General features: G+C 30.6%; 1 protein-coding gene across 2 annotated transcripts; it reads left to right on the forward strand.

The window, feature by feature from the left end:
* Nucleotides 1–96: 96 nt before the first annotated feature.
* On the forward strand, nucleotides 97–10,203 carry LOC105338163 (arrestin domain-containing protein A). Of its 2 annotated transcripts, none has more exons than XM_020071390.3 (12): nucleotides 97–274; nucleotides 2,065–2,138; nucleotides 2,566–2,667; nucleotides 3,064–3,132; nucleotides 3,423–3,520; nucleotides 3,762–3,895; nucleotides 4,539–4,635; nucleotides 5,079–5,248; nucleotides 5,626–5,707; nucleotides 7,453–7,551; nucleotides 9,273–9,360; nucleotides 10,131–10,203. In XM_020071390.3, exons 1-12 carry the CDS (start codon nucleotides 213–215, stop codon nucleotides 10,184–10,186), a joined length of 1,131 nt encoding a protein of 376 aa, XP_019926949.3. In that variant the 5' UTR covers nucleotides 97–212; the 3' UTR covers nucleotides 10,187–10,203. The 2 variants fall into 2 exon arrangements, with proteins under 2 accessions (XP_019926949.3, XP_019926950.3); XM_020071391.3 differs by lacking the exon at nucleotides 5,626–5,707 and adding an exon at nucleotides 5,765–5,846.
* The last annotated feature ends 3,341 nt before the right edge of the window (nucleotides 10,204–13,544 follow it).

Raw genomic sequence — 13,544 nt, forward strand, 5'->3', positions numbered from 1 at the left:
TTTTCTCATGATAAGAAGCGTTCAAGTGATTTAGAGCATACTTTCGGAAACTCTCAGAATTTTTGCTGGTTCTCTGAAAATTTTGTCTCTTGACTTTACCTTTTTGACTATTTAAACTTGGGGCACCAGTTGAATTGTCCGGAAGATATTGTTATGACTGTTTGCTAGCATGTTGATGTTTGCTTCTGCAGCTGGTTTTACTGCAGAGTGCCATGAACGAAATCATTTTGAGAACAAATAAAGGAGAATACAATCCAGGAGAAAGTGTTTATGGGTAACATAACATCTCGTTCTGAATTTATTTGTGGTTTTTTTCAGCTCACAACTATAAATTTATATCAATATATATATATATATATATATAGAGAGAGAGAGAGAGAGAGAGAGAGAGAGAGAGAGAGAGAGAGAGAGAGAGAGAGAGATTATCCTTCTGAATTTGTTTGTACATGTGTGTACCTTTAGTTAACAGAGTTAAAATTCAACATTGTTCAAAACCTTTATGAACTAAAATATTTATATTTTCTGGGTCTGCAATAAAAAGGAGCACATTGTATCATAAAAATGACTTAAGATACTAAGATAGGTTGACTCCTGTAATTCGATTCCAGTCTGTCCAAGATATTTCTGTGACACATTTGGACGATTTTCATTTAAAATACACATACCTGTGAAAGAAGTGCAATTGAAATAGATGAAAAGGAAATTATCCAGATATCTTCATTGACATGTTATAGTATTTAACTCAAAGAAATTCACAGGATCGAAAACAGATATCTTACAGAGATTAATAATGCGAAACATTGACATCTTTTCTCCATTCAGTAATCACTTGGAATATTATTAATGTTATCATTTGGGTACTTTCATCTTGCTTGCAATGCAAAATACCCATTCCAAAGGAGAAATCTTGGGAATTTTTTGTAATATCGAATAAACATAGTTTGAACCTTGAAGTATTTATAAATATTGAATGATTTAAGAAAATGTTTTGCAAAAATGTCTTGGGATATACTATAGCTCCGAGGCTGGGTAAGTGATTTGAAATTAAGATAAGCTATTTAGCACTATATTTTTTTATATGTGACATTTTATCGGAATGTTGAATGAATAACATTATATAGGTAGAGCTTATCTTCTCTCTTCATCTCTTTTTGTAAAAAAAAAATACCATTCATTTGAAATTAATACAACACGAAGAATGAATTTCTAAATCATGTATAAATTGACAAAAATATAATGGGAAAACCCTTAACAGGGAAAATATCTTTCATCCATTCAGAAGTTCTTGATATATTTTTCAACTTTATCATCCAGGTATTTTAATGTTAGATGCAATGCAAAATCCCTGTAAACTATTTTTAGTTGTTTTCTTAAACCAGTTAAAAAAGTAATCTAAGGAGTAATTTTTGTACAAGAGAATGAATATTGTGAAAATCCAGTTTTTACATTTATAAATCCATGTATCAAATAATTTATCAAAATATTAATGAGATGCAAAAACATGTTGGGACAGATTATTAGTGTTTAATTTGATTAATAAATTTGAAAACCCACCCACACATATATATTACATGTATATATTTAACCATCCAATGCAGAAGTGTTTATAAAATGATTTATTTGCAAAATTATAGTTTTAATGATGCATATATTAAGCATCAGAGCTCACATTATTTTGAAAAGTGTTATAAATGTAACAGCATCAATTCAACAGATGTTGCCCATTTAATTCCATATGTGATCAGAAACTAAAGTTCAAGAAGTCTAGCTGTTCTAAAAATTAAAAACATTTATCCATATAGTGGTGGTCATTAATCTTTTTATGTTTTATCATCCCTGTCAATCTTAAGCATAGAAATCCAGTGGAGTAGAAGTCATAAATAAGATTGAAACTTCAGTTAAACTTGACAGGGATATTGCCATTTTGATGATGAAATCTTCATTGACATTAGCATGGAGAACCAACCAATGATACAAATACTTTACTTGTGTAAAGTAGTGGACAATTGATATTGTAACAAAATAAAACATAATTCCTTATGCTGGGCATTTTTTTCCTTGCAGAGTTGTATACCTGAACATTTGTAACCCAACAGCAGGGCGAGGTGTACGCCTGAAATTTGAAGGAGTAGAAAGTAGTAAGTTTTATATAAAAATGTCATATGAATATTGTGTACATTTTCATCCTACTGTTATGAGGTACCATTGGTACATGTGAACTATAGCATTATTGACTTAAGAGATTGATTTGTAATGGATTTGCAGTAGCACTAATAGTAGTCATATGAATTCAAATTTCATCACTTAATGAGAGTCAATCTTGCAGTAGAAAATGGTTTACACATACATGTAACTATACCAAAGAAAAATCAAATTTGTAAACCGGTTCTTTGTTGTAATATATTGAGGAAGAGTTTCATTTAGATTAATGTGTTTTCAATCAAAAGAGTTTGAGGAAAAAATTTTAAAATGTACTATTGGTTAAAACTCTCTGTTTTCAAATTTATTTAATTATGATGTCAAGTTTATATCATAAGAATCAATCAATTATTGTTTTTGTTGTAGTTAGTTATCACTGCTCTGGCAATGATGATCGTGAAGGTCCAGTTCTAACTGACAGTAAATTCTATATAGATGCCAAGGATGTCATCTTGTATACCTGTGAAGGTAAATCAATCAATTAACAAAAATGAAACTTAATTATTTATTTATGGTAAAAACTACTGGCATTATTGAAATCACGTTTTTATAACAGAATCATAAAAAAACAAATACAGTATCTCTCTAATCCATGTCCGTGCAATGCATTCAGAACACAGGATTAATTGTTTCTAACAGTTGTCACTATTGGGCTATTTATTTGGGCGTATTGTTTTGCTTCTGTGTGTCTATATATATATATCAAGCTTTGGTTGAGCATTAGAAGTTCCAAAAAAAAAAAAACTTAAAAAAAACTGAAAATGTTCAGATCAAATTTCAATTTTTAACTCCTTTTAAACTTTACAAATCATTAATTAAGTTACATGTATAATTTAGTTTGTTCTTTTGGTGTTTTTTTTTCAGACACAGATGTTATGGGCATTGGATCCTTTTGCTTTCCTTTCAAAGTGTCCTTATTGTCAGAAATCCCAGGTATTTATTCATTTTTTTTTCAATGAAAATTTGGTTGATGGCTTTTATTTCTTTTAAAGAATTAGCTAGGCTACTTTTAATCATTATGATTCTATTACAGCAGAAACTTACAATTCATGTACATGTATTACTTTTATCATACACATTAAAATAAAGAATTATTGAGGTATTAAATGAAGTTTTCTGTATAATTCATTCAAATGAATGGTTCTCTTTGGATGTACATATGTATGAATAAAACCAGAATAAAAATGATTCATGTATTTTGATTTTATTTTCACAATTTGCAGGTTCTTTCTCATCTGAAAATGCCGCAAATGATGGAAAATGGCTAGCTTCTGTTCAGTATTGGCTAAAAGCAGAACTTGTTGGAGCAGAGAGTATATCGGTACTATTTCACCAGTCTGTTTTGCTATAGTAGAATCTTAAGGAAAATAATTTTTTTTTTTTTTTAAGTAACAAATCTTATAACTGATAACTTAGTAAAAATTCTCATTACAGTTATGCAGTTTTTGTTCAAAAATATAAGTTGGTGATATTTCCTTTTTCAACTGAATACTGCCCTCAGTGGGAGAAGGAAGCCTTTTAATAAATTCATGATAGTATGTGTTTTCTTATTTTTTGCCTAGACAATGCAGTTCCTTATAGTGAACCACCCTCTACCAAGCTTCCTGCTTCCTAACGACCCCCCAATGGCTGTTGACTGTCGGATTGAGGTCTCTCACCTGCTGTTATTTAAGAAGAGCATGCATGTCACTGCCAAGTATGTCACTTCTGCACTATAGAAAGATACAGTGTCTACATATTAGATAGTAGAGATAAGATTGATATGTCTCTTTATTTTTAATTTTTTTTTTACAGAATATTAATGAAAAAATCCATGAATTCTTTTGCATCATGGAAGGAATACATGTATTTCTAACATGATTAAATACATGCATGATAAAATGTACACAACATCACTGATTCTGCTATGTACCAGGTTTCACTGCAACATATACCCTTAGGCAAGCACTTCTACAATGGTCTATTCACAGTTGTACTTTATTTTTGATTTTATTAAAGCTCATTACTTTACGTATATGCACCATTGAATGTGAAGAGAAGGAAGAGATATTATATCCTTGCACAAAGTACACAAATACAAAAAAACACTCATATCTAGAAAAGTTTCCCCAAAATATGATTTTTTAAGGCTTTGAAAAGTATCAAATTTTAAGTTCACTTCACATGATATTAGTGATTAAGTGTCTATTTTTAATTTTCTCCTCAAAAATATTTTTTGTAAACCTTTATTTATGTATCAGCGAGTTAATCCACAGCTGTGTCTTCTTTGAGTTGTACTTCTTGGTGCAGTAGTATGATATAACTACTATTTTTGAAAACAATGAATCCTTATCTTTCAGATTGACTAAGCAAGTTTGGCAGGCAGGAGATGTGGCAAAATTAAAAATCATCATCACAAATAATACAAATGTGAATGTGTCCAAAATCACAATTAAGGTAGGAGAATTCTTTTCACTATCAAACACCAATTTGAAATATGAATTGGTTAATCACAGTTTCAAGGATACGTAAATTCGTGGCCAATGACCCTATCAATACAAAATGTTCATAGAAATTGCCCTTCAATGAACACTTAATTTCGTGGATCAACTTAATAACAAAATCCATGAAAATTGGTATTCAACGAATATTGATGAAACCACAGTAATTTGTTTAGACAATTGAATAGGGCTACTTAACCAGAATTGAATTTTCTACATATCAAAAGAAATGGTTAAAATGTCAAGTGCCTGTGGACTGTGGTGACCTGGTTTATGTACAAATATTAATTATAATGAATTATAAATTTTCAAAAGAAGGCATTTCCTAACACAAAAGAACTTTTGTAAGAAAATGTGTAAAAAAAAAATCAGGTACATGTGTATAACTATCTTTTGCAGCTATGCCGTGAGCTGATTTTAGTTAAAAAGGGCATTGTTATTCCTTGTTATGACCCAAAGGTCACAGTCGATGAAGGGAATGATCGAATGTACATCAGACCAGAGGGCGTGGATCCAAAGGTTGTGTGGGAAAACATGATATCAGGCTGTAATCAGGAACTTTTGAACAAGTATGACAATTCTTATCTTATGTTAAGTCATATTTATACAGGATACATGTACATGTATGTGTTACTCATTATGATATATTGAATGTATGACCATCAGCATATCAATTTTCTCTTTTACTTGTGACATTGTCTATGAATGTGTTCTTTATTTCCTGTTATAGGATAATGATTTTGTTGATAGAGAAATATGAAATTCACATCAACCACGGCCGAGAGCAAAGTCTTGATTATTTTAAAACTTTTTCACAAATTGATTGTAACCTATATATTATGTATAATGTATATATAAACACGAAGTCTTCTTTTATATAGTTGAGCTTTGCACATATTAAGATGCTACTCTTTTCTTCTCTATTTTCCAACAATTTTACCTTTAGGGGGCTGGATAATATCAGAATTCCACTAAGAAATGAAATGGAATCTTCAATTGAATCCTCAGTCACTGGGTCCCTTATTCAGGTATATTGAATTGAAGTAGTTCTTCTTTCACAATTTTGGAATTTTAATTTGTTAAAGGGGCCTTCAAGAGATTTGGATTCCACTAAAAAACATGGACAATACCCCAGTTTTGACCTCTCTAAATGGACATCATGTACAGGTATTTTGGCGCCTGTTTCAGTTCTTCTACAATCCTCCAGCTTGACCTTCTCTCTAGTGTCCATTTATCATAACATTCAAATGCTTTACATGTTAATACAGCGTGAAGGGTCACATTTTTCTAACTGCTGGCTTGATTTTCACATTTGCTAAATTAAATTTTGGTACTATTATAATGAGAATGTACATCTCTAAGTACTGAATACTTTGAAGTAGAATATTTCATGCTGGATATTACTAACACAATTGATTCACACCGGATATAACCTAAGCAAGTTAATAAAGGTGGAAGAAAGGGATATTGAATATAAAGGTAAGAGAAATACAGTTGAGTTTTGACATCTTGAACACTGAATTTTTGAAATTCTAGGAATATGTTGAAATAAGTTTGTAGTCCCAATTTCTTTGGTTATTCATTTTAACCACTTTATATCTTGAATCCTGGGATATCTCAAAGATATTTGGTCCAGGTAACGCTGAGTTCTAGAAAACAAGGTTTGACTGCAAACATTTCCATACCACTTTAGTTTGGACTTTTAAGACAATATAAATATATTTGAGTCACATATTCTCTGAATTTGCTTTTTCACAGAAATCATACTAATTATCATTGAAATAACATTTCTCGTTCGAATTGGATTGTAAGATATGTTCTGTTTGTCTTCTTTAACTGCTTAACAAGTTTTCAATATTTTTACTATTTTGAAGAGATACAAAGAAACATTGTATAAAGTAATGTAGAAAAATATCAAGATTGAGCTGTACAATGATTTTATTATCACCAAATGTCACTCAAAGCTGGTAATGCCAAAACATACTCCAGATAATTAGCAGCTTCTTGAATTATGCTTACTCATGTATTGTCATATTTTTAGTTTATATACATGTATTTGTATACAAATATTTTAATGATTATGTATCTATACAATGTGTTATCTGACAATGTAATGATTTAGATTAGATTTTAAATGGTATAGAAAATTAAACTTGATGGAAGCTAGGGTAAACACCATGTCATATGCAACGTTTTTATTTGTATGTTTTATTTTGTTATGCTTTTGTTTGTTTTGTTTTTCAATTTGTTTGATACATGTTGTAACTCTAAATTATCCAGAATATTTTTATTTCGTACCATAAATCTTCCTTTTATAAAGATAAATTTAATTGATAAGTCTGGTAGTGTTATTATAACTCACAACTATTCAACAAGCTGCTTAGCTTAGTGGCTCCACGGAGACCTACTTCTTAAAGTTATAGGGGTTTGAGCCATTGGTATAACCATTTTTTTTAAGTTGATCTTATGGGTAACTTGTATATTTTTTCCATTACATCCATTGTGGCCAAAATTGCAATAACTTCGTAGAATGGATACCATCAAACATTTCTTTTTATTTTATTTCATTTATAAAGTTTGAAGGATCAATAACATTTTTATGATAAAAAATATACTTTGAGGTGGGGATCGGACAACCTTGAGTTTCATGTAGGTCTGATGAATAAATTGATGATCATCTAGACTCTCTAATGGTCTTTTTCAGTGATAAAAAATTGTATGCCATCAAAGATAACAAAGATTGTCAAGGTAACATGAATGGTTTAAATTGCAGTGTTTCTACTACATTGACATCTGTGTAACTCTTCAAAACCACCAGGAGGGAAGTCTGACCGTACCAATATACTGTTTGATCCACTCCAAAAACACAGAGGTAGGAACTTAATCATGCCTCACATCTTCCTGCGTGATATAACCAATAAATGTCGCTTTGTTTACTGTTATGGCGTACCTGTTATAATTGTTGGTGACTTTACATACATAAATGTGCTAAATACCATTCTGTCAGCTGTGTACTTTTACGATATTTGTTTACATACATGTATGTATTGTTGTGCTACAAATAGCTGTAAGACAGATCTGGTTTAAATGATAATATCAGTATGATAACCATTACTTTGACAAAACATTTGAGTGATGGCAACTAAGTAGTCTATTCGATAGGCTAAGCCCACTGTTGAATAAACTTACAACTCAGGCAAACTTTTGCAGTCACATTAATTCAGATATTTATTGATATACTCTCAAAATCCACTACCACAGACAGTGACACAGAAGAGATTACTGTTATTTCAAAGCCCGCTTTGAACCGCATTTAGGTGAAAAGCCATAGGTGAAAAGCCAAATGAATATGGTTTCCTCAACTGGAATATATTTTCTGAATATATTTTTTAAGTGGTTCCCGCTTCATATTATACTCACGATATTATTTTGATATCATACTTTTAAAACCGACAATATTAACCTCCCATGAATAGCAAAAAAGTAGTTTTTTTTTCAGATTTGCTTGATTTGTGTATCTGCAATTGTAGCCACACACACTTGTGTTCCGTGGCCTATCTGCATTTAAATGACAACTTTAATTATGGTAAAAAAATTGGACTTTGATTATACTAATATGTAATTGCAAGCTTTGAAAAGATCGTGTTATAGCCAAGCAAAATGAATACCAGCGTTTTTAACGACTTTCTTGAAAAAGAAAAATTAAGGAGCAAGATTGATTATGACCCTTGCAAAATTGTCGTTGATAAACCAATTACATCCAAATATAATGAATTTTATTTTTTTAAACAAACTATAATTTATACAGTGTGTAATTGTTTCTTAAAACACACACAAAAAAACCCCAAAAATGAAAAGAGTTTGTTTAGCAATGCTAGTAAACTAAGTTTGTTTTCATTTCTTTTTTCTTTGAAACAACTTTGATTTTGTTAAGTGTCAATGATGTATTTCATTATAAACATTAGAATCTGAAACAATCAAATTTTATCATTGTACGTGTATCTTTGTTAATTTGCTTCCTTAGAAGTTCGAACTATTTTTCCCCACTGTTACAAATCAGATTTGCTCATACTGTACTTATGACAACATAAAACATTCCAAGAATGCAATACTGTAGTGATCATTTATCTGGCACTGAAGGACATTTTCAATCCTTTATTTGTTTTTAGCACGAAATGTAGAGAAAAGAAACCGGATTTGCTTCCTCTGTACAATAATGAAAATAGTCTAATTTTATTGTTAAGTATTATGGTTACGTTAGCCTATTACGTTTCTATTTTAGATGAAATTCTGTTTCGTTACCGATATGGAAATGGCAGTTGCATGATATTGACACATGTACCAATTTAGTAACATATTGTCGAAGATTATTTTAATTCCGTTTTATTTAGGTAACATTACTCTCGCGATCGACAACTGCTAATTGACATATCCATGTCATAAATGTTAACAAGTATGCTATTATATGCATATTCTTTACAGATTTTTGATATGAAAAAAATATTTTATTAAATGCATGAGATAATGGCCAGAAGAATAAGTTTGATTTTTTTTTTATTTGTGAGCAATAACGCCTTGCTGGTTTTATTTCAGTTCTTGCAATGGAAACCTCCCAGCTGGATTTATGAGTCTGAGGTCATCATGGGGAAATCTATATTTTCTGTTTCAGAAACAGCATTAAGTAAGAATTTTTACTTATTACTGGTCGAATGATTTTAAGAATATGTAGTATGCAGCTGAATTCCTTTGCGGTTTGAATAAAAGTGTTAAAACCATCATCAATGGATTTTAAGCAATTTCGTTAAATGATAGAGAACCATTTGGTAAAAAATTACCCGTATCTTTTTTTTTTTTGAATTCTTGAGAGATTTCCTTGTAAAATTTGATTGGTAATGATGTGATTCAGCAATCTGAAGCGGAGATAAAGGAAAAAGAAAATGCTTACCCTTGATAAACAGATGAACAGATTTTATAATTTGTTATTTCTTAAAAGCGTTCAAATGAAATAGAAAATTCAATATTTAGAATGATAACAGGTATTTTCTCTCATATGATGCTATTAGTATTTAAATGGTTGTGTTCATAATGCAGTTGTTCTAAAGTATTTTCTGTGTGGCCTCTTATAAGTGTTCAAATGAAATAGAAAATTCAACATTTAGAATGATGACAGGTATTTTCTCTCATATGATACTACTAGTATCTAAATGATTGTGTTCATAACACAGTTGTCCTGAAGTATTTTTGTGAATAATGCGCAATATAATATATTTTTAAAATATTACGCTAATTACAAACCATCAAAACTCTTTGAAATTAAAATCCATACTCGAATTATCTCTAAATGTTTGAACTGGGCCACTTAAGAAGAACTGGAATCAATAGAGAAGGGCCTGGTTGTTTGAACACCTGTCTTCCAGCATCCTCGGTAATCCGTCATTCTCTCTTTAACAGGAAGTGAGGCATTTTCGGATATTCCTCGGTTCCAAGCCCTGGAGTCGGATGATTGATACGAGAGTATTGATCATTATTTTTTTCTGACAAGTAATTTATTAACTTTTTGCAATTTTACAATTTGTCTGACTATTTGTGTTCAATTTGCCATTGTTGCCTTGAATGATATTGTACAAAACCTAATATTTATTAAGTGTTATTGTTTGTATTTATAGACATATACACTATCTAGTTCATTGTTCAGGAATGTTGTATAAGCATGTTTCACGTTGAACAAGTTTTTATAGAACATGTTTGACTGATTTTTTAAAAAAAATTTTAGTGTGTTTTATTAATCTTTTCTTTATATTTCAAAGTTACTTTCTAAGTGCATCTGGTCTTCGTCTGTTTACATTTATTTCCCTTCATTTTCTTGTCAGAAATCTTGAAGGGAAAACCATCTCTTATAGTTACTGATGTTCTGAAAATTGAATGAGTTTTGATAAAATGGTGAACAATTTTCGAGAACAGCTGCTGGTCTATAATGTGTTTTAATAGATATAACAGAGAAAAGAAATAAACAATACGAAACAATTTCATTCAATTGTTTCGTACGAAAGACTATTTCATTTACTTGATCTAGGGATTCCACCGAAATTTTTAATTTGTTTAACATAAAAGAATTGAGCAGAAAAACTCCGTTACTTGAATCCATCCCATTTCTTCTAACCCCCTACAGAATACATCTCTTTAGAAATTGCGCTTACAAAATAATCGGACAGGATCAGCATATTTAAAGCATATCCAAGACACAAAAGAGAAGAAAATAGCGTGAAGTAGGACTACAATGATTTTTTTTTATGCCGGCCTTAGCAGGTTTTTTTCCCTTATGAGTACTTTATTCCACTGGGTTTTGATTTTTTCATAAAGAATGGAGCTCAACTAATTGGGTCTGCTTTCTGTATCACAGCCTTCGAGTTTGAATTCGTTTTTAAAGTATTAACTTACACGTAGGTACATAGGAAGTAAAAAAGAGTAATGTTTAGTAATTAACAAAAAAACCTTTCAAATGTTTATAAGCAATGGATTAATACTAGGCAAAGGTTAGTGTGTGTTTTACTTATGCTTTTGTCACTTAGTGTTGACATGAAATTTGCTAACACAGTTTTAATGTCCACAATGGAGGGCAAAACTTATACATGCACATTCATCAGATTACATTAATTGAGTCGTCTTTTGTAATTTAATTAATTTTTAATTTATGTAGTATTTCCACATTTACGATAATTTACATACATGTATATTATAGGATATGATGACCGTAGGATAAAACACGATATTCTTCAAAAGAATGGGTTTTAATTGTTTGTTATTCAGCTCATTGAAAGATAATTGAACCTGACTATTATTTATGTCTATAATGCAAATAAAAAAAGTCGAAATGAGTATGCACCATAGTTTGTGATATTTTTTATTTAACGTTTGAATTGCATGTTTTATTATTTGCATTTGCTAAGGATCATCTCCACAATGTGAAGATTTCCACTTAGTAATTTTATAATTATATTTTTAGGTAATATGATTTTTTTTAAATTTAGATATAAAGTGTTCAATTGAAAATATATAGTATGTCTTTATTTATAAGCATTCAAATGCATTTTGCATGCTTTTTTCTGGAAAATCCGAAAAGACCCTGGGAATTTGGGAATTAACAGGTTTAAATGTTAATAAATAAGGAATAAATTATCAAGAAAAATTATATAAAATTGAGGAACGTCTCGTATGTCCTTAAGTCTTGGACAACTTTATGATCCTGGGGTTAGAATAGATATACCGTAATAACAAAGTCACCTTGATAGCAAAGTTAATACCAAATGTGCCGTACAACGCCACAATTATTGCAAATTGATTTTACGATTTTACTTTTTAGAGGCAATGTGTACCTGTTTGTTGTGTTGAGAATACTAAGCTTTAAAAGACCCTCCTTTATTTCTTTTTCTGGTAGTTAAATATCTCATCTTACATGGAATCGAACTTTACAGACTCATAAAAATGATATTGCATTTTTTCATGATGAATTATTATGTAATATTTAAGATATCTTTGGCTATTTAGTGTTCATTTATAGAATGTATGTTTGCGAGTTACAAATGATGCATTCCTGTTAGTGATTATTATACAAGAGTTATTGTAAATTCAGATTTTTGTTGTTGTGTGGGGCAAAGATTTTGTGATATCAAAAGGTTTAATGACATACCTGTTTACAGAAATCCATTTTATCTGAGTTGTATCAGTGTTGATATTTAACTGTTTGGTTATGAATGGTCAATAAATTAGCGATAAAGATTCGCATTTTTATTATTTTTTAAAAATATTTTTGATGTCAGCATTAGGCATCGATTTTTGTATACCAGGAGAACAGTAATGACTCCAACTCTGGCAGTTTGAAATGATTAATTTGGTTTTTATATTGACACTTGCTCTTAATGATGCTTCTGGTGGTCTAGGATTTCGACACTCTAAATATTTAGCCTAACAAATTGAAAAACATATATATTCTAGCATTAGTATGCAGTTTTGGGTCTACTGTAGACAATATTCTACAATTAAAACTTTCAGTTTTCTGGATTTAAAACGGCACGGATCATCAAATACACTCTCTACTGTTATGAATTTCTCGAAAGTCATGTAAACATCTTGGTCATTTACAGAACGAGACATAAATACATTATATGTCAGTATCTGAATAAAGTAATGACAGATTGAAATATATACAGGCCTGGTCAATGAACTCAAACTAGTATGTCTTTGAGTGTATAATATATCATGTAGATCGGGGCACTAGATTGACGGTTTTATCCTCCTAATAAACAATGCACTTAGCAACAGATAGCGAATTCTTAGAAAATATACTGCTATACCCATTTAGATGCCACTGTGCAGTTGCCTGCTGTTGTTGCCCCTTTCTAGCACTTTATGGTTCGGGATGCTTTAGATTTCAATCTATGTATTGAACATAAAGTGTTGCTTATCAGAAAGAGAACAAAAAGAAGGGAAGCCAACATGCTGTTTGCACGTCTCTAACCTTTAAATTCCTCACCAAAATGTGTTGACACTCCAGTCATTGAAAAATTGAAAGCAATCCAGCAGAAATAGAGCGTCCAGATGCCTTTGCTTTAATGATGAGTACAGTAACTTACATTTTTACACACATGTTCACTTTATGGTAATTAAATGTAACTCTAAATAGACCCTCTTGACGCATTTAATTTTGAATGTGTTGAAGCGACCCACTTCTTTAAGCGAGAGATGCCACTCGCGCTGTCACCTTCTAAGATTATTGATTTTGCTTGTTTTTAATGAGAATAACCTCTTTTATTTTAAATGAAGAACACTTTAAGATCCTGTCGTTAGGATGACTGATTTCCACTTAAC

Source organism: Magallana gigas, chromosome 7, assembly GCF_963853765.1.
Source record: "Magallana gigas chromosome 7, xbMagGiga1.1, whole genome shotgun sequence".
Lineage (NCBI taxonomy): Eukaryota > Metazoa > Mollusca > Bivalvia > Ostreida > Ostreidae > Magallana > Magallana gigas.

What these genes read in the sequence shown, in the direction of transcription:
- LOC105338163 (XM_020071390.3), top strand. Translation starts at nt 213, where the DNA reads ATGAACGAAATCATTTTGAGAACAAATAAAGGAGAATACAATCCAGGA. An exon ending in AATCAGGAACTTTTGAACAA is followed by an intron (nt 5,249 to 5,625) that starts GTATGACAATTC and finishes TTTTACCTTTAG; the next exon opens with GGGGCTGGATAATATCAGAA. An exon ending in TGTTTCAGAAACAGCATTAA is followed by an intron (nt 9,361 to 10,130) that starts GTAAGAATTTTT and finishes TCTCTTTAACAG; the next exon opens with GAAGTGAGGCATTTTCGGAT.